Source organism: Aythya ferina, assembly GCF_964211825.1.
Source record: "Aythya ferina genome assembly, chromosome: 4".
Lineage (NCBI taxonomy): Eukaryota > Metazoa > Chordata > Aves > Anseriformes > Anatidae > Aythya > Aythya ferina.
The window spans coordinates 26,833,561-26,860,998 of record NC_140300.1 but is presented as its reverse complement, the minus strand read 5'-3'; the positions used below and the strand labels follow the sequence as shown (position 1 = coordinate 26,860,998).

General features: G+C 39.0%; 1 protein-coding gene across 3 annotated transcripts in view; it reads right to left on the bottom strand.

Moving 5' to 3' along the window:
• Nucleotides 1-27,438, bottom strand: part of GABRB1 (gamma-aminobutyric acid type A receptor subunit beta1) — a gene marked incomplete at its 5' end in the record, with an annotated part of 131,256 nt that overhangs the window by 53,074 nt on the left and 50,744 nt on the right. For all 3 annotated transcript variants that reach the window (XM_084519045.1, XM_084519044.1, XM_084519046.1), the window contains one exon: nucleotides 7,412-7,632. In XM_084519045.1, coding sequence (XP_084375171.1) covers nucleotides 7,412-7,632 — 221 coding nt within the window. The remainder of the gene's footprint in view (nucleotides 1-7,411; nucleotides 7,633-27,438) is intronic.

The window sequence follows — 27,438 nt, the reverse complement described above, 5'->3', positions numbered from 1 at the left end:
ACTTGCTAATTCAGTCCGAGTTCATGAATAGCTGCTCCACACAGAGCTGCGCTTTCTCTGTATAAAGACTATGGGGGCAAAGAGAGGGAGGAGACCTAGCTGGGGGAATTCAATACATGTCTCCTCAGTGGCAAGGGGAGCACTTCTTTTCAGGGTGGAGGTGGCTTGTCCTATGTTGTTTGTGAGGACATTTGTGTTAATGGAAGACTTTCTCTGAATTACACCTGAGAAGGCGCTAGGGTTTTTTCCCATTTCTTGTAGGTCTTTAAAATAGCTTATAGGTTTCAGTTTTCCATTTCCATTTGTCCTATTTATTAGCTACCAATTTACTACTTCATTTTATCAGGCTCCATTTTGTGCTTGACACTAAATAAAACTTATGGGATGTGATTTATATAGACCTTTACTACTGCAGGTAAAACAGAAAACCTGTAACTGCTCCTAGGCATAAACCAAAAATACCATTTTCAAAACACCACTGTAGTTCTAAGAGCGCACCTGCTTTTGTCTTAAACTTCTTCAGTTATGGCCGCATGTTAGAAATTACTACTGAGAACTCGGTCATGGGTATTCTTCATCAAATGATAGTAAATTATAAAAACTTGTGTTGGCTGATGAGCCACAATATGTATAACAAATGTGTGAATAAAGCAGTAGTGAGATTGCATTTCCTTATACATATAACATTTCATAGGTGTTAGTCCATCTATAGATGTAGCACAAAGGTTACAAATCCAACAGCTGTAGAGCTGGGAAGTGCCTTCTGGTACAGGTATGGAGCAATATGTTATGGAGATTTTCCCTCCTGTGCCCAGCTAAATACCAGAGAAATAAAGCCAGGCTGAATTGAGCTTCAAGTTACGAATGGACTAAATGTGCTGCTCACCCACTGATTTATCATCCCTATCATCCAGTAGTGCTATGTTGTTTCCAATATTTTTACATTAAGTAGAGTAGTAAGAAGCAGTGATTTGGTCAGAGAAGAGTCCTGCAAGAGCAGGAGGAGCCAGGTTTGGGGATAAGCACTCATGCCAGGACAGGAGGGTGCAGTGAAACTGATGGGCAGCATAAATGCAGGTTTCAACATTTAAGCTGGAGAAAAGTCTGTCTCAATATGAATAAATATTTCTGAAATGCAATACACGCAGCAGAGACTTAGCAATATGTGCTGCTACTGCAGCGTTGCCCATGGCTGACAGGTTAAACAATGCAGGGGATGCTCTGTCTGGGGAAGAGACCACCATTAAAAAATCAAAAAGTACTTTTTATTTGAACTAGAGTAATGCAGTGGTTGTTTGTCATGAGCTTAGGACTAGCCAGGTTGCAGATCCTCGCTTTTTTTTTTTTTTTTTTTTTTTTGTGTTTTTTTTTTTTTTTGTGTGTGTGTCTGAATATAATCTGAATATAATTAATTACATTAAATCTATATTAGATCTATGCAGCAATTCCCTTTGCTGCACAGCTCTGTGACTGGTGTGGGAAGATTCTTTTTGTTTCTTCAAACACGTGAGTCAACCGTTTTGAAAGGCCTAGAAGAAAAGAGTGAAAGGTCCCAAACTGAAGAAAGCATTTTTCTTCCACCAGTCAGGCATCTTTCTCTTCTTTGGGACTGCTTCCCCTGTGAATACAGACATGAGTGTGGTTTCCCCAGGCCAGCAGAGTGTGGTTATGGTGTTTGGCTCCTTTTTCCTTCTGAGGTGAACAAATGCTCCTAGCAGTGCTAGCATCTCCTGTGATTATGAGCTGTGCTGGTTGCCCATCAGGTGTCTTTGCTCCTGTAAAGGGAGTCTAGTATGACCTGCAGCAGCCTGAACTGGTATCTGCAATGTACCCCTACCTCCTCCTAATAGCTGTGAATGTAGGAGTATAATCATTTACCTGTGAATCCTGAAAAATGATGCTCAGAGTTTGAAAGGGAAACATTTTTGTTTCTGATTTTTGGAGGTAGAAGAAATGACAAATGTTTGGCTAATTTATTTTTGTAAAAATTTTGCAAATCTTGTGGTTTCAAAAATATAAAGAAAGTTCCCAATTTTTTACTCCAGTGTTTTTATTTTTTATTATTTTTTAAAAAAAATATACCTACTGCTAAATCTTGTGGTATTGATACATAGAAAAAAAGGCACCCATTTTTTTTTTTTCAAAGCCATTCTATCTCTTGATAAAAAGATGCTTTGTAAGTTGCTTTGTGTTTTCTGTAGAGTGAGATAAAAAGTAGCTTTTTAGATGACGTTGCTTTGCATCATTCTGAATGAATGATTTTTTTTATTTTATTTTTTGGCTGGAGTTGTTTAGAAACACAGGTGATGACAATAGATTAATTATCAGCATGAGCAGGCTGCCTGTTGCCATGAGGGCAAGTTGGCAAGTCCTGAAAAGGACCTGATAACAGACTCTTTAATCAAATCCGTGAGAGTGTTTGGAAGAAAACCAGAAATGCATAGCCCCAGATCATGACAACACACACACAAAAAAAATAAAAATTACACAAAACAGTGAAATTTCACTGTACTAAAAGATTTGGCTAGCAAATTTCTTTAGTAACACTCTCAAATTTATTGCCATTATAGGGTGTCATGAAGGAAAGTTTATAATGAAATTTACAGTCTAAGATTGTAATTTAAAACAATGTTCTGCATTTAAATACAGCTTTTCTTTTATTCCAGCCTTAGGATTCATTAGATTGACTTCCATGGATATTGCATGAGTGAATTACTAGTAAATCCAGCGTTGCATGGGTTGATTCACATTGGTGAATTGGTTGGAGATGAATGACTGTCCCACAGTATTTACATGTATGTTATAGCAGAATTTATGCATGTAAGAAAGGGTGAAATAAGTCTTTACCTTGAAGGCAAAGATCCACCTTCCCCTTTGCAGTTATACTGGTGCCTAGTGTTGCTGCAGCAGTATGAAAACATGGTCTCAGTAAACCAAAATTTTTCAGTGCTGTAAGCCAGCCTTTCTTTTACTTGTCAAGGCATGCTCAGTACTTCTGCCTTGAAATGAATGAAGATCTGCTCTTAATGATGACAGATGGGTTTGTGTCTGAACATCAGAAGGGAGGGAGATCTGTGTAAAGGTATCTATCATTGAAAGCATGTTGCTCCTCTTAGCTAATATTTTTTGAAGGGTATGCAGCCCATTGTTGCTTTCAACACACTAGATGAAATTCTGCTGTCATTTATTTTGAGGCAATGTCACGATAACAGAACAGATGTCTCAGAAGAAATAAGATGTCATTGTTCTTCTAGTGAAATGCAGAGAAGAATTGAGAGAGAGCTGAATAATACTAGGAAAGGATGATTTAAATCAGAGCTTCCATTCATAACATCATGACATAAGAATTTGAGTTTGGAGTTCAGTACAACAAATTAATAATAATTCACTTTAAAGACAGATTATATCTCTAGCATCATACTTAAAAGAAGGAGAGAAAGGGCAAGCAAAAGAAAAACCTGCATCACCTGCTGGTTTGAGAAGCTGAAGCTTTGGGAGAGATTTCTAGAGAATCTTTCATGAAAGGGCAGTACAAGCAGTGAGAGGGACTGCTAGCACCAAAAGAGCTACAGCTATAGGTATAGGTATAGGTCTGATAGCTTATTAAAAATAGAGGGGTGGGGGAGTGGAGGAGCTGGAAGAAGAATCCCCTGTTTTACAGGCTGTGCTGGACCAGGCTAGAGCTGTCTCAGACAAAACCGTCCCCATGCTGCAGATTTGCATGTTGGCTCAAAGGGAATTTGCCTTAGGAAGCAGGTAGCTTCTCTATCCCAATACATCATAGAAAATAATAATAGCTGCTGGAAGGAGTATTTGATAGAACCTGAAGTCACACATAGCAGGTACATAATGCTTAACAGCTGCACTCAATTTCCCTGGCATATTGAATTGGAATTCAATGGAAATATTAACGCAGAGTTAGATATGTTTATGTGTGTTTACTTGCTTGGGCAATAGGATGAAAAAGTTATTTGGTTAGTAATGCTGCACATTATTCACTACCATGAATAATAAACAGAAGTAGAATTTGCAATAGGACACATAACAGTAATTCACAGTTTTAGGGGGCAGAAAGCTTAGGAGTATTCAGTGTCTGTGCAAGTTGATATGCATGCATCTTCAATCTGTTGTGATATAGCAGCTGAAAGTTACTGGAAAAAAATAGCTAAAGGGGCTGTTTGTTTCCTCACAGAATTTGTGCTATAATGGAGACATTTGAAAATGATAACATTTTGCTATATGATATAAAACCAGCCCAGTGTATTCAGTATGTATTTCCCTTGTTTATTCATCTGTAAAGCCAAACGATTAACCTTGCTTTATTTTTCCTCAGCTGTGTTGGGACTGAACATTGCATCACTGCCAAACTGCTGGGCACGTGGATGCAAGCAGGGCAGGTTGTTTAGAGTTGTTGTGATTGTTCCAGTTCCTGTTTAAGGAAGCCAGTAAAATTTCATATCTGAACCTGAAAAGAAACATTTAACTCTGGACTGAAAAACAGAACATGGACATGGGGAATAGGAGGCATGGGGGAGAGCAAGCATTTAAATCATCCATGAGGGATGGTTTTAGGCCTTGTCTGAGAGGACTGGTGATTTGCTGGGAGCTCAGACCCCAGTCTGTAGTGTAATTGGTGCTGTCTGCCTTTTTCCAGCCATGCCAGGCCAATGCTCCATTGTCAGTAGCTGAAATGAAACTCACAGGTCGTGGCTCCTCTGTGTGAGGTTTGGTGATACTCTTTGCACTCTCTACTGTGTAGAAGCTGTATGCAAACTAAGACTCTGCAAAGTTTCTTCTCTGCCCACGAGGCTAAAATTGGAGCTGTGCTGAATTTTTGTACAGGCGATGTTTAATTTCACCTCATAACACTTTCTGCAACGTCTTCTCTCTTATGAGGCATATGTGTCATCTTGTATATGAAGAAATTGTTGTTTGTATGAACTAAGGGTAATCTGTAGGCTGACAGAGGCATGTTTATTACCATAAGGAAAGTGACCTCTAATAGACACAAAATGTTCAGTGCAGTAATTGCCATCTGTGGTATGAAACCCACTTCAATGTCTCTTAACTAAATTATTCCTTCTGCACTTTGTCTTCAATTAGATCGTTCATGTGGGATTGGGACATTACATGTGTTTTCACTGGCAGACTGCAGAACAAATACTGCTCACCAGATGCATCTAAGCAGCTGTTTTCTTCTTGGAGAAATGATGGCACAGCAGCTTGAGCTGCAAACAAGACCCAACAGCTGAACACCTCTTTCTGCACATGGTTGGTGATGAAGAGGTGCTGGTGGAGACAGGGACACGTCTGGCAATGACTGGCTCTCCTGAGCCCTTGCTGTTTTCTCTGACGTGAGGAGAGAAAAAGCAGAAACCCAGGAGAGGCCTAGGTTGCCCTTGTGTCATTTATGTTAATGGCAAAAGGCAGGGATGAAGGAGTAGAAGAGAATTGCCCAGTGCTGGAATGTATGTGGAATATAGTATCAGTTGCAGAGCTGATGCTTAACCATCCCAATATGAATGGTTATTTAATCACACCAACCAGGAGTCTCGTTATGTGAAGGATGCAATCTTTGCTGCTGCACTGGAGGTTTGCTTGAGCACCTCTGGGACTAAGAGAACAAACTGTTATGCTCAGCAGTGTCACAGCTTCTTGTCCAGGCTCATGCTTTGTGGATGAGGCCTGTAAGTGGACTTGCAGCAGATTCATCAGATGCTACAGCTTCTTTTGCTGTCTTCTGCAGAAGACAGTTATTGACATCAGATGTGCAGCATATATATGGAAATATGTGCACAACATATACTACTAGGTGTAGTTTATGTTGTACACAAATGGCTTGTGAGGGACTATTTGGCTCTAATACACACTTTTGCCATTATGCAAACCCTGGAATGAAATAAATCTATTTCCTGGCCTTAAACAAACAAACAAAAAGTATTTTGAAAAATTCTTGGGCCAAAAAGTCCTTTAATGATGGCTGTTTTGCTAAATTGATTTTCAGTTTGATTGAAAAGAACTGTAGGAGGTCTGAAGGCAATGGGAAAGATGTGTTTTTTACATGCTCTGTTTAGCAGGTCATAATGACAGTCTGTAGTCTATCAGCTATTTCCTCATAGGTTCCTTGTTTTCCTTTTCACAACTGAAGCAGCAATTTTTCTGTAACAGAGCAGATCTGTCTGTACCAAAGTGCCTTGGTGCCAAGTGATGCATGACCTTTGAATCTATTAAGTTCAAAAAAAAAAAATTATGATAAACCAAAGTAATAATTTTTAAATGATTTTTTTTTGTTTATTTGTTTCTTGTGAAGCTTCAGTTGATGGGTTGGAAAGTTCTCTCTGAGTGCATGGGTAATGATATGTTTTAGAAGGTTGTGCTTTTATAGGGTAACATGTCCCTTTAAACTTTTATTTTCAGTAAACTCTAAGTTATCTTTCCCAAAATATTACTTTCATTTTGAATTGCTACAGCAGTTCCTCCTCTTCTATCTCAGAATCACACAGAATCACAGAATTTTCCCCTCCCTCTCCTGATTTCTCCTCCTATTTTATGATTTTAAGGTATTTCATCTAGGTTTTATGCTTTATGTGATTTTTTTTTTCCTTATTAACTGAAGTATGGTTTTGGTTTTATAATCTCCAGGCATTTTCAGTGTTGAACAATAACAGTGATCAAAGGTTGTTTCAAGTAAGCAATGAGTTTTCCCCTTCTACCCACCCCTCAGCAAAGCTACCTTAACTTTAAAAATTATGCAAAGCCTACTCAAGCTCTGCAGCATAAGATAAAACTTGGTTTGGTTTTAATTATACATTTTGAACATTATCATTAGATCATGTCTGTTCCGACCTTAGAATATATTTTATCTATTGGGGTAAATATAGGTTGTATTTTATAAAGTAGCAGTGGTGGTGTGAAGAGACAATAATAAACCAAGGCAGATTAAAGAAAATCTATACTCACAAGCATCAGTACTCTTTAAATAGTTCAAGTAAATTCACAAATTCACTCTTTTTATTCCCTACCAAATGTTGGATGCATTTCTTCAGATGACTCCTAAATTTTGCATTTTATATCATTCTAAAGAACTGCATGAAAGATTTCAGAAGGAATGATTTGTCTAAGTTATGGCTGATTATCAGGTAAGAACAGTAATAACATGCTCAGAAGAGCTGAAAGAGACACTTTTCTTAGTTATAGCTAATAAAAATAATTTTGATGCATTGTGGAAAATAGTTGGATGTATTTTTGTGCTGTATATAGTATATTTGCTGACTTTTAAAGCCGCAGTGAGAAACCAAGAAAAAGGAGAGCATTGGTAATACCTGTACTTACCAACCACTAGCCATATGTCTGATTTAAAACAAGCAAATAAACAACAAGCAAAAACAAAACCAAAAAAACGACAACATACCGTAGACCGTAAAGGACTGTCCCATCTGGATGGAGCCGAATCATTCGGTTTTTCACTGTCACTCCATGGACAAATGACTTCTTGTCATTTAGGAAATATGTGTCAGGCACCCAGAGCTGGTCAGCCACTCTGTTGTCCAGTGTTAGGTTCAGAGGTATTCCAGAATAAGAAAGCCTTTTATCCCTCCAGGACTGCTGGAAGTACATGGTAAGGGTGTAATCCTACAGAATAAATGAGAAAGGCTTTTTGTATTTTGCATACTGAATAACTTAACATAAATTTAGTTTTAAATAACTTTCTGTTCAGTAGCAGAATATCAAAAAAGCACCAGGAAGTTTAAGGTTCATTGCAATGTTGTCAATATCTGTGAGTCTTGGCTTGTTTGTGTTAATGTAGAACTTCACACTACTCCCCAGTGTCAGTGACCACCCACCACAACGCCCCTGGCCATGGGCTTAAAAAACCTCTTGTGCCAGAGGGAATGCATGGTATGTTTGGGTCTCCAGTCTATAGGTTAAAGCGTTCTACAGACCACGCTTGCCATCTTTTGATAGGTTTTCTTTAACATGAAAAAAGCAGGGTTTTGTTGACCTCAGTCAAACAGCCTTGAACACCATTGAAAACACCTTTTGATATTTGCTGTCTTCATCGTGAAAAATTCCTCCCACAATCCAGAAAGGCTAGCAGTCCCTAGACCATCTGAGATAGAGCAAAAATGACTGCAGAAAGTATAATGAACAATTTCTCATGTTGAGAGTGCTGCAGTTGCCAAGTGTAATGACCTTTGGTAGCTGGGCATATCTCACTTGAGCCCAGATGCTTTCTGGCCTTGGCAATCAAATATTACTGCACAGAAAATGAACATTGCCTGACTATTACACTGTAGCTTTGGGGAAGTACCATTTACAAAGTCCTTCAGCTTTGCACTTGGTCAGGAAAGAAACTGTTGTAAAAGACTTCTGGTCTGACTTACTCCCTCAAGTCTTTCACTTTGTGCATTTAGTCGTTTTAAAGGTACTCAAGTTTTTAATGTGGAAAAGCCCACATACTTTATGTCTGATGGATTTCTTAAACAATGTCTGAAACAGCAGTATGTAGACTGCTGGTTTTATCTTCCTTCTCTTCTCTCCTACCCCTGTTTTCAAGTGGCAGGTCATTTTGTCATGCATTTAGCAATAAAAGAGCAGTAACATTACAGATGCTGGGTAAGATTTTCTTTTATGTGAGAGAAGGCCTCACCTCTGTCATCCTTACAAACTCTAGCCTGTACTGTAATTTTGGAAGAAATAGAGAGCATAAAAGCTGTCTGTGATTTCCTCTCTTCATCTTCACTGGCTTCTTAAGATGTACCACTACCATGAAAATCAAAGCACTGTTGTTACCTTTCTAAAAGACTTTCTGCCTGAAATGTTGCATCTAGCAGAGCTATAAACTATAGGCTGATCGCTAGTAAAATAAGTCAATATTAATAGAAATATTGCTTTCCCTGGGCCTGCAGTAGTTGCCCTGTATAGAGGATGCTCCATGACTTGATCAGCAGTCCTATACATTATGTAATTTACATCAGTTCTGAGAATCAATTTTTAAGCATCTCCTACATGTGACCTCTTCAGGTCTGCAAGGTTACCCATGGCAGACCCAAGAGGTGGTATGCAGAAGGTGTAAGTCTTGACCACATAACTAGGAGCAGGTAGGAGGAGGTCAGAACAGCTAGTTTTCCTTTTCACAGCACACTGATTAAGCACAAAGTTCCTTGGGGACAGAGCAAGTGTTTATTTCTAACTTTGCCTCAGATTAATTTAATCTCTGAAGGAGTCTGGCTGGACTCTGACCATGTATGCTTGGCTGAATGTGTAGAAACTTGAGGTGGAAAGGCTTCAACCCACCCTTGACTCCACAGCCACCTTCCAGATGGGGAATCAAAGAGGTCAAAACCTTTGTCATGGGTAACTGTCACTGCTGCAGAAATACCTGGATGGGTGGACTATTTGGCTTCTCAGCTGCTGATGAGTTACCAATCATTAGCCAAGTGTGGTATGAATTTAAGTCACCACTCAATTTCACTTTCTATTTCAAAGATTTGATCTTCAGTGGTTGAGGAAAAGGATAACTGTATCCATTGTCACTTCTACAACAACATGGTTTAAAAACAATAACAACAACAATAATGATAATAAAAAAGAACAACATAAACTCTTTTGTTGCCTTTTGTGTTTCTTCCTGAAATTTAAGTGTAATGAAGGCAGTGCATGTGTTGATGCTGCCCTGCCAGCTGTTGCTGAAGGGGCTTTTGCAACGACAGGTTTATGTGACAGGAGTAATGTGCTAAGGCATGCACTGCACTCTGCTGAATATGTGATTTGTAATTTAAATGGTGGAAAAAGCATGGAGAAATATGAACCCTGAGGAAGCAAATTTTTGAGAATGTATGTTGAGGGATTTTTGAAACCGCAAAGATCCCTTGGCTTGCTGCAGCTGAGCAAAGCAAGCTACCAGGATGACTATGAGAAGTTCCCATGACAGTGTTCCCACATCGCCCAATTGAGTAATTTAGAAAAAATATTGTTGCCAGTGGTTGGCTTCAAGGACAAGGTCTACGTGACTGCTAATCACAAGGGGGTTGTTTTCTTGCAGGTGGGGTTGTTTTCTTGTAGTTGTTTGTCTGAGTGCTTTTGACCAATAATCTTGTGTGAGACACTATCCGCCCCTGTTAAGTTCACTATAAAAGTCAGGCTATTCGGGTAATAAATGGAGCATGATTTGACCATACTGGTGTTTGTTGTGCTTTCAGCCGTTCTTCCTGCAACAAATGTAATGTCCAATTTGGATAGCTTTGGGTTAGAAGCAAGCACTTAAAGAGAAGTTAAATCCTTGCCTTTCCTTCCTTGTAGAGATACACCGACACCAGATGTGAGCTGGATGAGAAAAAAATAATCAATATTCTCATGCAGTTTTCATATGTTGTATCTTTTTTTTTTTTTTTATTTATCCTGCCCTATTTCAACCAATTTTACATAGAAAAGGTTTCATAAGTGTGTGATACAAGTTAAATTCTCAATGCTCAGCTCTTTGCTTGGTACCCTCTGTCTTCTGTCTAATTCAGCAGAGAAAATTCAGTCTGCAGCACAGATGGAATACGAATTCCAATTACACATAATTACCTTTTTCTTCCCTTCCTGCTTTCCTTTGTATTTTCACCATGTCTAAAAGCTGCTTTTGTAAAACTGTCATGTCACCCTGGAGAAAAAGGCTAAAAATTGAGGATTTTCTGTGTGTGATGGATCTCAAAGATCAATCAGAGAGAATTATAGCCAAGATAGGCTACAAGATATCTTAAGGATGTGATCAGGAAAAAAAAAAAAAAAGTCTCTTGGCTATGGCTAGTGGTAGAAAATAAATTGCTATTTTTAGCATCACAGTCTGTCTCAGAAATTTTATTTCATCCAGCTGTGCTTTACACAGAATACTACTGTTGATGACACTACAGGAGAGACAATAAACCTGTGCCCCACAGCTGTGTTGTACTATAGAAATATGTGGCATGCCAACAAGTGTTAGTGGGAAGAGAAAACCTGAGCTTTATCTTAAAAGAATCTTCATGTTTCTTAACTCAGAAAGAGTTGTATTTTCTTTCAATTCTCCAGAACCCAAGAGAGTTACTCTTTCAATATTTTAATGAAGAAAATACGTTGTATACTGTGTTTGTGAGAAACCTATTCACTGTGAGTTTTTATTTTAAAAATACAAGTTTAAAGTTAATGGTAATGTAATTTTATGTAATGGTTATTTTAATGAAAAAAAGTATATCTGAACTACAATAGTGCAATACATATGTGCATATGTATTTTTAGGGAATGTAGCCTTACCTTTCTCCTGTTTGATCAGTGAGGAGTGAAATACCAGCAAAACATATGGCTAGCTTCACCTTGGGATTTTTTCTATTATCACAATTTGTTATATTTTACAGTAATGTATGTGAGGTGAGGTGAGAATTTAATGACTAACCACCTTCTAGCCTGTACAATTTGCTTAGGATTCTGTAGTTTCAAGCTCTAGGGTATATGAATACTATCTGAATCTTCCATATCTAAATTGGTGGTTGGCTGCAGAATTTAAGTTTTTATGACAGCATCCTAAGATCTCAAGCGTCTGTCTAGATGTGAAAATAAATCAGACTATGTTTAATGTTTGCATTTAGAAATTTCTAATCCTGAGTTTAAAAAGAAGAGCCCAATATAAAAATAAAAATAAAGAAAGAAAAGAATCTGTTTCTGCAGATAACTGTTCATTTGAATAATTTAGTTTAAAAACTGTGTTGTGTTTTTGTTTTTTAGAAATGTGCTGAATATTTCTGCATAACTTTACTTACTATAACAAAAGAAAAAAATGAAAATGTATGATATTTCAGTAATTCTAATTGAGCTGTCCATATTTTCCTCAAAAAGTCCAGGTCGGATGGGGCTGACCCAGGATATGCCCTTGCCCATGTCAGAGAGGGTGGAACTAGATGGTCTTTAAGGTCCCTTCCAAGCCAAACCATTCTGTGAAATGCTGTTCTATTTTCCTTGGGTGTAGTCTTCTTCCTAGTGCTAAATGTCTAAGCACCAATGATAACATTGTTTTTTTGTGTAGTGATTTTTGTTGTTGTTGTATGTGATAAAGCCTGATATGTTAAAATTAGATGATTTTTGTTTGTTTGTTTGTTTACTTGGTAATTGTGCATTTTTTTTTCTTTTCTTTTTTTTTCCTTTCTTTTTTTTTTTTTTTTCTTTATCGAACTGGGAAGGTATGAGAGCAAGTGTGTATGGATGTATATTGTAGTATGTAAGTCAGTCTGTGCATCAGTAACATGAACTGTGAGAGGACAATGCCTGCTGGACTTCAGGATGGCTCTGGCATCTCCCTTTTGGGGTTTAAAACTTCTCAGAGCAAGAACACAAGATATCATATGAGTATGGGTACGTTTATGCAATATCAATAAACATGTTTTGATTTTAGCTAAACTGATTTCAGATGTAGAATGTAATGAGTGACATGAGGCATCAACTAGATGGGGTCTTGCTGAGTTTGGAGTGTGTAATTACTTTTCTGGTTGGATTACATGGAGTAAATTCCATATGCTACCCTGTAACCGAGTTGGAAATACTATCTTACATTACCCTTTGTCAGCTTTGGAAGATTAAGAAAAGATTCCCAAATTTCAGCTGAGCTTCATTCAAAACTTACAGGATTATGAGCTCAGGTCAATTTTGCACCAAAACCAACTATCAAGTCTGGACTAAACTAGGAGTTAATTTGGTGGGTTGAAATGGCTCCATGTAGGACAGTGGAAGATAAGAAACCTTCCTGTAGCTCCAAAGTGGAATGAAATAGCTGTGAAAACAGAACTTTGTTGAGCATCTTTAGAAATAGGGGAGACATAATTAGAAATATCTCAATAAAAAGTTTTTCTTGTTTTCACTTTGAATTCATTTTAAAATTAAAATATTAGTAGACTTCAAGTGAATGAGTTGCTGAGCTAATTTCCATAACATAATACCAGTAAGTAACAAGAGAAATTTCTCATTAGGTTGGCTTGTGTGAGGCATTTTAATGAGGTGTGCTAGGTTAAGACACATGCTTACATGTTTGTCTCGGGTAAGAGAGAGATTCTGTGAAAACGTGAATAAGAGAAACTAACATATTTTCCTCTAAATGGCAAATTTATTTCTTAATCTGAATTTAATTAGGCTCATAAATAAACATTGGCACCAAGCTTCACTCTTCACCTAGGTAATATAAATTTCTTGTATGAGAGAAAATGAATGGACTACTCATGCCTCATGTACTTGAGGTTAAAAAAAGCAATTTGTAGTTCCAGTAAATAATATGCTGAAGATCTTTCACACCATGCTAATTCCTTTTTTTTAATTTCTATTACTTTGTTCACTATACATGTATATTTGAACAATTTCATTGTGCAATGTGTATAGATGATGTAAGGGTATTAATGGATTTTTAGTTTCCCGATAAACCTCTGCATCTCTCTGAAACCAGTAGAGATGCATTAAAATGGCTAGGTAATTTCTACTTGTTGGTAATTTTCACTGTGCGGTTTACTAGTTCAGCACAGCAGAACATGTGAAATATGTTGCTGTACTATAATCTAACTTCCTGAGGGACACGCTGGTCTCACCCTGCTTATTTGCTAATTTACAGACTCCAGTAGAATAAAAGACCAGTATAAATGTCTGCTATATTTAACAGACTGCAGGCATGCATGTTTTAAGAAGAAAATAGAGGGGATCTTTTAACTTGCAGTGTTCAGCAGTATGATCTAAAATGTTTTCCCTCTTCCCAAGGTTGTCTCAGTCTAAGTTCCATTACTGTTTTATATGTTTAAATAGTGAATATCAAAACACATCCCCAAAGTCTTACCAGATAAAAAAATTAACACTACGAATATAATTCTTAGCAGAAAATAGTAAATGGAAGGATATTCTGTGAATCCATAACTGTTCTAGCTCAATTCAATGTCAAAGGTTAGAACTCCAGGTGAATTTGCTCATGAGGTCACTGTGCAGCAAAACAAATATGAGAAACACATCAATGTTACATACTTTTCATAGATAACAGTGTACATTGATATTGGTGGAATGCACACTGTATACCCAAACAAACTGAAATTTAAATCATATCCTTGAGAAGCATCCAATAATCAAGTATGTGGCAGCACTACAGAAAATGAGATGCAATGCAATTCAAATACAGTATAACTTAATCAAGACAAACATAACTGAAATTGCAATTTAAAATTAAATATGGAGTGATGATCAGGATACTAATATTGACTGAAAAAAGGCCAGAAATGTAGAATACCAATGTACATAAATCCTGCAGTGATTGCAAGCTATGATTAATTAGGGAAGATTACCTTCCATGTTTTCTGGATACAGAGAAGGGAAAGGTAGAGTTTAAGACTGTAAGTGCTGTACTTGCAAATTGGAAAAGGCATGTTCATTCATGTGTTGTACGCTAGCGCATCAGTGTTTGTTCAATAACAGTTAGTTGTCCTCTGGTCCATCCTGGAATCTTGGAAACCTAGGTGAGTATTCATGCCCTCAACCTACAAAAGAGCTATTTTAAGACAAAGGAATGTAAATTGTGTGTAATTACCAATACATACTTTGTGCTCAATTGCATACAGGGCACAAATTTAGTGGAAAACATTTTTGCCCAAATTATGGAGCAAATTCTTTATTAATTTTAGAACATTATTCATGTTCTACTTATTCTGTTCTCTAAAAACATCAGGGAAGCTATGTGTTTTTATTAAGCCTGCAGTCCAGCCGAGCAAGGAGGTCAGTGAGTTGTAGTGATTGATTGTATTTGCCTTTTTTTTCTAAGGGCATAGGTTAGTGCTCCTTCTGGCTTTGTTTTTAAGTGAAGACTGATGCAGCATATGTTGTCTCATTCCTCTCTTCAGCCCAAGGTACTGGGAGGAGGGGGAAGGAGTTTGGAAGTATGTACTCAAATTATTCAATGTGCTATCTTGTTTCACAGGAGGATATAGTTCTTGTGAACTAGACTTCTATCAGGGAAACAAGATAGGAAGCTCCACTGTCTACAGGATGTCTACAAGATGATAGGAAAAAAATATCTCTTTTGGCAAGATAAACTATTCTTTATATTTTTTAACAGGATTAGAATTTTCTCAAAGCAAGCTTCACTTTTGCAGAAATCACATTTTCTGTCAGAAAATTTAAATCACTTGAAGATGCAAGATTTCTGTAGGATAAAAAGTTGTGTAAGGTATTATTATTTTGTTTGATCCATTTGGTAGCTCTAGTTGATAATGAAGTGCCATGTACTTTTTCAGAAGTGCTGGTAATTCTCCAGAGAAGTGTGTCATAAACCTTGTTGGCATTTATAACCTCACAATTAAATTAAGTATGTAGCATCACAGTTGTTTCTTACAGAAAGAAGAAGAGATCTGGCAGGAGTCCGCATAGCTGTAATGATGATTCCCTTTATTGTTCAAAGCACAGCCAGGAACAAGATTAGACTCATTATAAGTGTAGCATGTTGTAAATGAAGGCACTTATCATTACTGTATTGGGATCCAATATTACTCTTTGCAGTCAACGGCAGAAGTCCCCTTAAATACAATGGGATTAGAATCATGTCCAATGTCTTCAAACATTGGTGAAAAAAGGAAAGCAAAAGGCAAAATATCTATCAGTTCTTGAAATAAAACCATCTATTTTGTTGCATTTTTTTTTCCAGTGTTTTGGTGCATGCTGCTTCTGAGATTTAAATGGGCTGTTATGATAGTTGTGCTTCATTCATCTGCCATTATTTAACTTAGAGGGGGCTAAATTCTCCCTCTTAAAATCTTCTCTTTTCTGCTCTGTGTTATGTGAAGAAGAGTTAGTACTTCTGTACTTGGGATTGGTTTCCCATTTAATTACCCTCTGCTTTTGCTCTCTTATTCGAGCTTTGCTAGCCTGGGAGGCCTGAACATGCTGCTTGTTGTATGGGAAGAAAACAGATCACAGAATCATAGAATATCCTGAGCTGGAATGGTCTTACTAGGATCAGTGAGTCCAACTCCTGGCTCCATGCAGGAGCACCCCAAAATCATACCATACATCTGAGAGCACTGTCCAAATGCTTCTTGAACTCTGTCAGGCTTGGTGCCATTACCACTTCCCTTGGGACCCTGTCCCAGTGCCTGACCACCCTCTGGATGAAGAACCTTGTCTCTGTTCATATGCAGGTATGAAAGGGAACAGTGGAGTGATATTTGAGGACTGTGACATTTTGCCCAAGTAGTGTTGTCTTCATCCTCTCTGCAGAGCAAGCACTCCAAGGTAAAGAAATTTCAAGCTTTAATTCATGTTCCAAAATATTTCATATTTCAGCCAGCTTGGACTGAAAACATGAATACACAGGAGTGAGGATGGGTATTTGGTAGGAAACAGTACCTCTGAGGTTCTAATGTTGAACTTCTTGAAGATGGCTCCTTAGTGACTGGAAGGATGACTCTTAAAGAGGTGGGCATAGATCAGCTCTGAGGGTCTACCACTTGATATGTGCTATGAGGAATAAAACAAACTAAGAAAATGTTGCTGGAAAGATGCAAGTTTCAATAAAGTGAAAACATTGCAGAAAAGTGTAGAATTAAACAAACACCACTTCCCTTGGTACCAATAAGAAAGAGAATTGGAAAGGAGCACTTTTTGATGACAACAGTTGTTTCCGAAGCACATGATGTTTTTCTTGTAATTTCCAGTTAGCTCAGCAGGCGTAAACTATGAGCCTATTAGGAAGTGTACTGCAAGTCTATGGAGGAAGGCACAGCAATAAGAGCTCAGAATTCCTCATGGTGTCAGTGAACAGTGCTGCAGGCAAAGCTGAGCTTGTCTGGGAGCAGATGGAAGTTGCTGAATTTTATCTTATACACTACTGTGTAAGCCATAATACATTGTGTACTAATTTCATTAGCACTGGACAGAAAGTTGAAGAGAACATGACCCCACAAGAGAACAATGTGCCCATGTTTTCCCTGATCTTTCTTTTTCTATTTATGTACTTGCAAAACCATCTCTTGTTACCATTCACATCCCTTGCCAGATTCAACTCCAGGTCAGCCTTGACTTTTCCAACCCTATGCCTGCAAGACAGAACAGCAACTCTGTACTTCTCTTGGGTCACCTGCCCTTGCTTCTACCTCTGGTGCTTTTCCTTTTATGTCTGAATTCATTAGAAATGATCATCCATGTTGATCTCCTGCTGCTTTTTCTTGAATTTCTGCTTGTCAGGATGGATCTTTCTTGAACTTGGAGAAGCTGATCTTTGGATATCAGCCAGCTCTCCTAGACCACTCTTTACTCCAGAGCCATATCCTATGGGATTCTTCCAAGCAGATCTTTAAAGAGGTTGAAGTCTGTCCCCCTGAAATCTAGGTCTGGGTCCTGATTTTTGTCCTGTTACCTCATCTTGGGATCCTGAACTCCACCATTTCACAGTCTTTACATTTAAGACTGCCTCTGACTTTCATGTCTTGGACCAGTTCTCCCTTGTTTCTAACTATCAGGTCCAGCAAAGCACCTTCCCCTGTTGGCTTCTTAATTACTAGTGCCAGGAAGCTGTTGTCAATGAATTTAAGAAATTTTCTGGAGCACCTGAGCCCTGCAGTATCATTATTTTAGCAAGTATCAGGGTGGTTAAAGTCTTTCATGAGAACCAGGGCCTGTGAACACAAGGCTTCTTCCAGCTTTTGGAAGAAGACCTCATCATCATCCTTCTGATCAGGAAGTCTATAGAAGATACTAACTACAACAACACCCACGTGTGTCTGCCTATTAATCTTGATTCACAAACTCTTGACTGATGTCTGATCCATCCCAAGGCAAAACTACATGCAGCTGCTCTCTGTGCATAGAGCTCTGCTCTCTCACATCAAGCAAAACTCCCCCTCCTTGCTGTTCATCCAAATCCACGTAGCCTGTTCATCCACAAAAACTTTATTGTTGCTTTTCTTGCCAGTTTTGTTGCCTTGCTTCCACCTCTCGTATGCTCCCATCTGTGTTACAGTACATCAAGAAGTATCTGTCTTAGGCAAATAGGCCTTCTGCTGAAATTCCTGGTCTCTGTGCATGATAGGATGGATTGTTCCTGGATTTCAGAATTTTTTTTTTTAAAAATCCTTTTCACTTTATGACAGCTTGCTGGGGAATTTTACCTAGCAATTACCCATACAAGCCAAATTTTACCGTCCTGAAGTCCAGAGTTTTAACTCTGCTGCTCACTTTTCCGGCTGTCCTCCAGATCCTGAATCTGTCGTCTTGTGGTCACTGCAAACCAAGCGTGCTGTGAAGGCTTGCATCCAGGATGTTTCTACAAAAGGCAGCTTGAGAAAAAATCTTCCCCCTGTGATTTCTCATGAGCTGAATAATTCAAATGTTAAGCTACTTACACGATGATCTAACATCGTAGTTGATGAGTTTATAACACTGATGCAAATTTTCTGTGGAAAACTTGCTTTTGGCTTTTGCAGGGACTCAGTTTGCCATTAGATGAATGCATCAACACTAAATCCTCAGAACAGAATCCAGGATATTTTTAGAGTGTTAATAAAGGACCTTGTTTTATTTTTATCTTACTAATAGCATAACCAATTGGATAACTAATTGAGTTGGCCAATTTAATGTGATTAATCTGATTAAAACCCTACAAATCCAGTGTCATTGCCAGCTTCATAGGAATCCACTTTTCAAAACATTTTATGTTATGTGTAGGCATTTCAGGAGAGAGAAAAACAAGCAAGACCAATAATAACTCATCAGTTAGTTTGAAGGCATGTGAGTACCCCTGAATATTGACTAAGATACGGAAGCACAGTGTCTCTTTTCTGAAAAATAAGTAACTAGGGAGAACATACGAAAGGTACTTATTTGGAAAACTGAGTAGCTTCATGCAGAAAGTTGGCTCCAATATACCAAAAACCTAGGAAAGTGTTTTCCTGCAAACAAGATTAAAGATAAAGCAAGACCAAAAATCCATTTTCTTTAATTAAAGAATCAGCTTAATCAGCTTAAGGTGAAAAATCTCTCTCTGATAATGAAGCCTCAGAAGGGTTTCACTTCAGTCAAGTCCAAGATGACCACTATTCTCATCCTTTCCTGTGGGTCAGCACACATTGGAATAGGTAGTTAGGAAGCAGGGAAAATTGTTCCAGTTTAAAAAATAGCTAGTAAGGAAGAAGGAAAAATTTTTCCAGTTTAAAGATGAACTTTGTCAATACTATGTTTTTTTTTTTGTTTTTGTTGATTTTTTTTTTTTTTTTAATGTAAATAAGTTCCTTGATCCTACCACCACAAGGGCTACCCAAATACTGATGCTAAGGCAGGAAAAGGCAGCTTGCAGTAAAGGGAGAACGCAAAGCAGCTCAGAGTGGCGGTGAAGCTATAGCCTAGAGCAGTTTCAAAGCCTCAAAAAAGAGGCAAGGAAAATATAGGGACTTGTGAAAGTTTTTAGAGCATGCTTGCTGTTCTCAGCTGAAGGCAAATATCATTGAAGTTTTTGATTGTTAGTCATAGGAGACCAGGAGTAACCAGGACAAGTCTGCAGTTTGGGGCCATGCTTGGAGATACATCAGAGGCCAGTCATGTTAGCTCTGTAGAGCCTTATACAGCGTCCAGGCCAGAGTGATGGAAGAAGCTCAAATCTGACACCCATCTACAAGAAGGGCCGGAGGGCAGACCCAGGAAACTATAGGCCTGTCAGTTTGACCTCAGTGCCAGGGAAACTCATAGAGCAGATTATCTTGAGTGTCATCACGCAGTACTTACAGGGCAACCAGGTGATCAGGCCCAGTCAGCATGGGTTTATGAAAGGCAGGTCCTGCTTGACGAACCTGATCTCCTTCTATGATAAAGTGACGCACTTGGTGGATGAGGGAAAGGCTGTGGATGTGGTCTACCTTGACTTCAGCAAGGCTTTTGACACCGTTTCCCACAGCATTCTCCTCAAGAAACTGTCTGCTTGTGGCTTGGACTGGTGCACGCTTCATTGGGTTAGAAACTGGCTGGATAGGCGGGCCCAAAGAGTCATGGTGAATGGAGTCAAATCCAGTTGGAGGCGAGTCACCAGTGGTGTTCCCCAGGGCTCGGTGCTGGGGCCCGTCCTCTTTAATATCTTTATCGATGATCTGGATGAGGGGATTGAGTGCACCCTCAGTAAGTTTGCAGATGACATCAAGTTGGGTGCGTATGTAGATCTGCTTGAGGGTAGGAAGGCTCTGCAGGAGGATCTGGATAGGCTGGACAGATGGGCTGAGGTCAATTGTATGAAGCTCAACAAGGCCAAGTGTCGGGTCCTGCACCTGGGGTGCAATAACCCCAAGCGGAGCTACAGGCTGGGAGATGAGTGGTTGGAAAGCTGCCAGGCAGAGAAGGACCTGGGAGTATCAGTGGATAGTCAGCTGAAGATGAGCCAGCAGTGTGCTCAGGTGGCCAAGAAGGCCAACAGCATCCTGGCTTGAAGCAATGTGGCCAGCACGTCTAGGGAAATGGTTGTACCCCTGTCCCTGGCTCTGGTGAGGCTACACCTCAAGTACTGTGTTCAGTTTTGGGTCCCTCGCTACAAGAAGGACATTGAGGTGCTTGAGCGAGTCCAGAGAAGGGCGACGAAGCTGGTGAGGGGCCTGGAGAACAAGTCCTATGAGGAGCGGCTGAGGGAGCTGGGCTTGTTCAGCCTGGAGAAGAGGAGGCTCAGGGGCAACCTTATCGCTCTTTATAAGTACATTAAAGGAGGCTGTAGAGAGGTGGGGGTTGGTCTGTTCTCCCATGTACCTGGTGACAGGATGAGGGGGAACAGGCTAAAGTGGCACCAGGGGTGTTTTAGGTTGGATATCAGGAAGAACTGCTTTACTGTGAGGGTTGTGAGGCATTGGAATGGGCTGCCCAGGGAAGCAGTTGAGTCACCATTCCTGGAGGTTTTTAAAAGATGTTTAGATGTTGAACTTAGTGATATGGTTTAGTGGAGGACTTGTTAGTGTTAGGTCAGAGGTTGAACTTGATGATCTTGAGGTCTCTTCCAACCTAGACAATTCTGTGATTCTGTGATCTGCTGCCAGGGCTGTGCTGACACTTGCTGAATGATTGTGGCACCCAAAGTCTGAGACCTGGCATCTGGTGACCTATCTGTTATCTTGCATTGATTACGTTTGTTTGTTAAACTGGTCGGTATCATCTGGCATTTGTTTCTTCATTATCATCAGAAAAAAATCTTGTGTGTATTTAAAAAAAAATAAGTTAAAGAAAAATTAATATCTGAACTGTTTGCCAAAGAAAAGACAGGCAGGATCTTCAGCTTTTCCTTACTTGCTAGAGATGGTTGCTGAATGTTGAGGCTTTGCTCTGAAGCTTATCCTGCATGGTGATTTTGAAAAGGGCAGACTGGAAACATTTCTGAGAGACATTATTATTACTATAATAATTATTATTATTGTTATTCTACTGAAATGTTAGTTTTCTTGGTCCATCCTGACATGGCAGCAGCAGTACATATAGCAGTGTTTTTGCACACAGCTTTACTCCCTTTAGAGCTTTTTACGGACAGCAGTGACGTGGTATGAATGGTTAAGATCAAACTTCTCATGGTGACCCATATGTGTTGATCACTGACACATAAGATGCAGATTTGGTCTATCCTTAATTTATTGTTATTGACATGATACAGCCCAGAGAATCTGCTGAGTGCTGAGGGTTCCTAAATCCATGGTTTGTTGGCCAGGCAACGTTTACTTCTGGGTTTTTTAATTCTGGAGTCATTGCAGTGCCTTCTCCATGTCAACTAAAAGCCCTCATGAATTTCTTTCATTTAAAAACAAGCAAACAGCTGCTTGCTCCTGGTAAGTTTTTACTGCTTTGCAAATTAGACAATTTCCATCCCATAGAGGAATGGAAATTCAGTGTGTTTTCAGGAGTGAAACAAGAACTTCAAATTGTGCCTGTTTTTATTCCTTCTTCTACAAATATGACTATTTTTCTGTTTTCTTTGCTTAATGCCTCCACTGAGTAGAAAGATACTTTTTCTGTTAAAACCCATTTATATTCAGCCAGAAATGTTCTTCATGCAGCTGGCCAGGCTATGTGAAGAGTAGGTCTGTGCCACTGTTGTTTAAAGCTAAAATGTAATGTTCTCCCAACTGCAGCGTTTGGTAGGATTTGCTTAAGTTATTACAGGGCTGATCAAAAGCATTGGAGTCAGAGGCATATAAAATGTGGAGGTTCATAAGGCTTGACTTTTCTGAAGACAAATGGGTTATTTGTGGAAGTAAATGGAAAACCAATGGCAAAACATCCTGGCAGAGAAGCAAAATACGGGAGAGGTGTAGCTCTTCTTTTGCATCTGTAAAGCTGATTTGTGGCAAGAAGGAGATGCTGGTAAGAAAGTGAAGCTAGGACAGGAAACAAGCTCTTTGTCAATTTTGCCGTATGGCTGAGATGGTGACCAAGTTATGATGCTGTTCATGACGTGAGCAGTGATGGAGACGGTGGGGAGGTTCTTCCTTGTGGTTCTGGTGGCAACTCTCCAATTTCTGATTCTTCACTGGAATAAAATGGCCATCCATGGTGACTTCTAGATGGAGATAAGGGCCTTTTCAGGTGGCTAGGTAACTAATGCTCCATCACAAAGTAGGACACAGCACCCTGTCATGCAGTAACAAAAGCTATGAAGGAACATGGCAAATGGCTTCTGTTAAGGTTACAGGTGCAGTCAGATATGGCCTTAGTGGAGTGAACCTTTTCCATATATATCACCTCTTATTTGCCTTACAAGATCACATAAAGTTTGATTGGAGAATTAATGGATTTACATCAGTGTTTGCTGAAAGGCTTAGAGATAAACACAGTAGCTAGTTGCAGGACTTTCCAGATTGATTTTTTTTTTTTTTTTTAGATGGTTAGTTTGTCATTTATTTATAGCACAAATGGCTTTGGTACCTGTTAGAGTACAGTAATAAATTTACCAAACTACTAAATAGTATGTTTTCCTGCTTGCTTTCAGCTGATTACAATATCTCTAGGTATTGCAGGTTAATATGAACATCTGTTTCCTGGAGATTGACTCTTTACAAACAGTAATTGTAGAGCTAATAAATAGAGTGGAGAATGGTGTTTAGGAAACAGCTAGGGACAATTCTGCCTCTCTTTGCTAAGTCTCATCCTAGTATTTCATTCCTTTTACTAGCTTGGCTTTCCAAAATGTCCTGCAGTAGACTTGCCACATGCAATTTCTTTGGGGCAGGATAGAAAATCAGGTAGTGACTTTGGGACTTGGATGAACTTGCTCTAACATTCCGAGTTATCATTAGAAAAGGACAGTCCTGCCTTTTCCCCTACCTCTCTGAGCTCTAGAGCACAAAGCCAGCAGCAAATCTCACTCGAGTACTCACTACTGCTTTCAAGGAGAAATCTTCTCCCTTAATTCCTCATAATTTAAAATGAGTGAAATCAATTACTTTCCTAGTATGCTTTTCAGTTTGCTATTTTTAATGATAGAAGTGAATCTGACACCTAATTTGCAGTCTTTAAAACAGGCTGAGGAAAATGTGTCATAAATAAGTCTTGAGAGGAATATAAATTAGCATGGTTCAGGGTACAATAACTTCCCTATTATTTCAAGTCTGACCCATAAAACTATGGGGAGGTGATTCCCCTTATATTTTTTCACATATTATCTGATGCTGGTCATTACTGGAGACAGGACTATAGAGGACCTCTTGTCTTGGGTAGCACAAGAGCCGTGTTCTAAGACAGCTGTATGAATGTTAACTCATGGATATCTCCTGGATTGCAGACCTGTTAAAATAGGTAAACAGATGTCTGTGCATCAAGCAGTGAAATAGCATCAGATGAGAAAGAGCTCTGTAGCTTCTGCAAAAACTCTGACAGTTAATTTAACATACAAAATCTTACTTAGAATGTGTAGGGGGCAGGATAGGAGAATAAATTGGCTTTGGCTGTAGTAAAATGAAATCCTATAGGCTTAGAGAAATGCTGTAAATTGCCAGCTTCAGTGACAGCTGCTGCAGTTTTGAGACATACATAACACTTCTGACTTATGTCTTGTCTCAGGGAGCAACTCAGAAAATGTAATTCCAACCCAGCACTTTTTTTTTTTTTTTTGATATCATGTCCTATATCACCATCCTGAGATTTGGGAAGAGCTCACTACGATTAGTGTTCTGTGTGGGAACAATGATTTCTCTTTCTATTTATCTTTATTTTATATTTTATATTTTATATTTTATATTTTATATTTTATATTTTATTTTATTTTATTTTATTTTATTATTTTATTTTTATTTTCAGGAACCATTTCTATTATTTAATCTTGGTCAGTTTTTAACTGTATTCCTTACTTCCTCAAGTTCTGTGTGCAAAGATTGTTTGTCATAAATATCCTTGTTCCTTTGCAACATCATCAGTGTAGGTCAATATTGCATGAATTGTTTAAATCTCTCCCCAGACCTTTTCCTTCTCAGGGCAAGCCAAAGTCTAGCAACTGAAGGAAAATCACTATGGTTACACCACCTAGTTCTAGTGATGAGCCCAAGATTTAAGCCTGACTGCTTGTAACAAAATATGTATTTGAGATACCCCCCAGACATTTGGGATTGTGTTTGCAAGTGTTAAGAAAGACACTGTCGGTTTTAGACAATTCCACTGAAACCTTTCCCTTGCAAGACAGTGATCTGCCATTATAGATGGATTGCTTACATAAGAAGTGAAGGAATACACACAAGTTTAAAACACAGCTCAAGGCATGTTGGTTTCTTTTTTCAGGCAGACATCTTTCAGTCAGATTTAGTCACCACTCTGGTTAGCAATCTGTGTCAATACTGTCAGCCAAAATATGATTGAAAGCCGATTCCTTTCCAGCTGCAAATGTTGCCAAGGCATCACTGTGAGGCATTTTTAGGCATTATGAGAGCTATGAACATTATGAAGCACTGAAGTTTCTGCAAGCTACAGCAAATGACTTTTATGGCCAAGGTGGCTAGTGTTTGCTGTATCAAGGTTGCTCATCCCAAATAGTACCTAATTTCAATTCAATTGCTTCCAGAGGGGGGGCAGTATCGCTGACCTACCACACTTTTCTGCAGTAGCGGGGTATCCACCTGTAAACCAACCATGACTAAAAATCCTAGCAGAGAGGCCAAGGACCAGAATCACAGAGATCTGTTGAGTAGCTCAGCTGCTGTGTGACAGCAAGTGTGCAAACTGACTTCTGTGTGCGAAGTCAGATGTGGGATTAAGTTTATCACGGAACTGAAATCAACATGCAGATCTTCAGTTGTTTTAATCTGCAGAACCACTGCAGGAGATGTATGTTGATGTGCACTGGTGCTGCCATGGTCAATAATTCGCTTAGCGTGTGCCTCATTTCAAGCACCCAGTGTCCTCACTGAAAGTGGAGCTGCTTGGAGGGATGTAGATGCCTGAGCTCTGCCACAGCAGTATGGGGGGCTCTGCTCAAGGCCAAGACTAATGTGAGAATCTGAGCAAATGATGCTTTTGCACTTGGCAGATGGCTCCTAGCTGTGGCTAAAGCATAAAAGGGAATCTGGACAGGGAATGTGGGTCATGTCACTTCATATTTTTCTTTGATAACTGATTGTCTTGATAAAAGAAATGTGGTGCACCTCAACTATGTGGTGTTCAGTAAATCACCTGAGATTATGTGAGTTAAATTGGAGAAGATGGGAGTTACAAGAACAAAGTTCTCAAACTAAAGTTCTTCTACGTGAAATGGATGAAATACATATATGCCAAGGGAGAATGCAGCTGGAAATCTTCAAGGATCAGATTTGAGACTATTTTTTTATTTTGTCTTTAATGACTTGGCACAAGAAATCAAATTGTGTCAATCATATTTTCAGTTGATATTAACCTGGGAGACACTGTCAATATCATGGAGTATAAGAATATTACAATGACTATCTTGAATTTTGGGGTAGTAGAAGTAGGATTATATTCAATACTGAATAGGACAAGATCATGGACTAGGAGACTAGGATTTATTTTACCAGCTGAGACTTTACTGGGGAATGGGACAAAGAGAAGAAGAGCTGGATATTTATCAGTCTAATATGCCACCCTTTTGCAGATGTACTAGGCGAAATATGATCCTACTGTGATGTATTGCAGATGAGTCAGGGAGGTGCTAACCCTGCTGTCCATGAGCAAGTAGGACTGGGAATACTGGGTGTCATCCAATATATCATCAAGGAAATTAATTCAGGCTAGGGCAGTTGCAGAGAAGGTCAGGTGAGTGGAGAAGTAGGGTCCTGAATGCCAGTTCCAGCTCTGGCAGCTCAGGTTAACCTGAGTTTTGGAAGCCACGAGAAGAGAGTTGTGTGCAGTGGATGGAGCTCTTCCACAAGTCAACACTGGCTGGGCTACCTGCTCTGACTTTCAATGCTATGCCTTTACACACTGATGAGAACTAATTGTTAAAAATGCATTTCTGTCAAAAACTCTATTTTGCTCTCAGCATTGAAACAATCGCTGGTAACGTTGGATCTGCTGCTCCTAAAGCTGTGGGCTGTTTCCTTACTTGTTCTTCAGGTAGCATAGCAATTCATCCCTCCCCCAGCTTCAAAGATATTCGTGGCAACTCCAGCAATGCCTACAAGCTGTGAGGTTAGGCTGTGCTGTGCTGCTCCCTGCAGACAGGAAGAGACATTTTCAGTCTAAATTGCATGATGACAATATCCCCCTTTGATAGGGGGTGAACAGTAGGGTAGTCTGTAGATGTTTTATGGGAATTGTCATCATCAACCATCCAAACCTTCATGATGTTTTTTCTGGGGAAGGATATGGCTCAACAGGGAGAGGATGTGGAGTCTGAAGTACTGGGTATTGAGGGTGAAGGGCCAGGTGAAGGCTGGCTCCTCAGAGATCAGAAGGGATCAGAAGACAGCTCTGGAAATCACTTCCCTGAATAATATTTCAAGTGTGGAGTCCCTTTTTACAAGCCTTTCACTTCTATTAATTTTGAATCACCCAAAATTAAAAACTTCAGTTTTCTTGCTAAAATGAAAATCCCTCTTAAATATTTTTGAGCAAATGGCACCTCACTTTTTTTTTTTTTCTGTTTTTAAAAGAAACTCCCCACCCAACAATTTATCATTAAGTATAGATGAATATGTAATGGAAAATATCATTAAAAAAATATATCAGACTGTTGATGTGGAGTAATTTTTATGCTACGGTAGTTGAAAGATGGCAGAAAATATGAGAATTCATGAACTTTTATTTTTAAAACCTTCTGTTCTGAACTACCTCCCTAAAATTCCATCCGAACATTTCAAAGCATGTGGGTGTTCAGTTTCTTTATAAGCTATACCTACAAGTTCATATGTAAATCACAGAATGACACAGGTTGGAGGAAACCTCCACAGAACCACCTCCAGTTGACAGCATGTCAAATTACATCAGGTTTCCTAAGGTCTTGACAAGTTGAGTTTT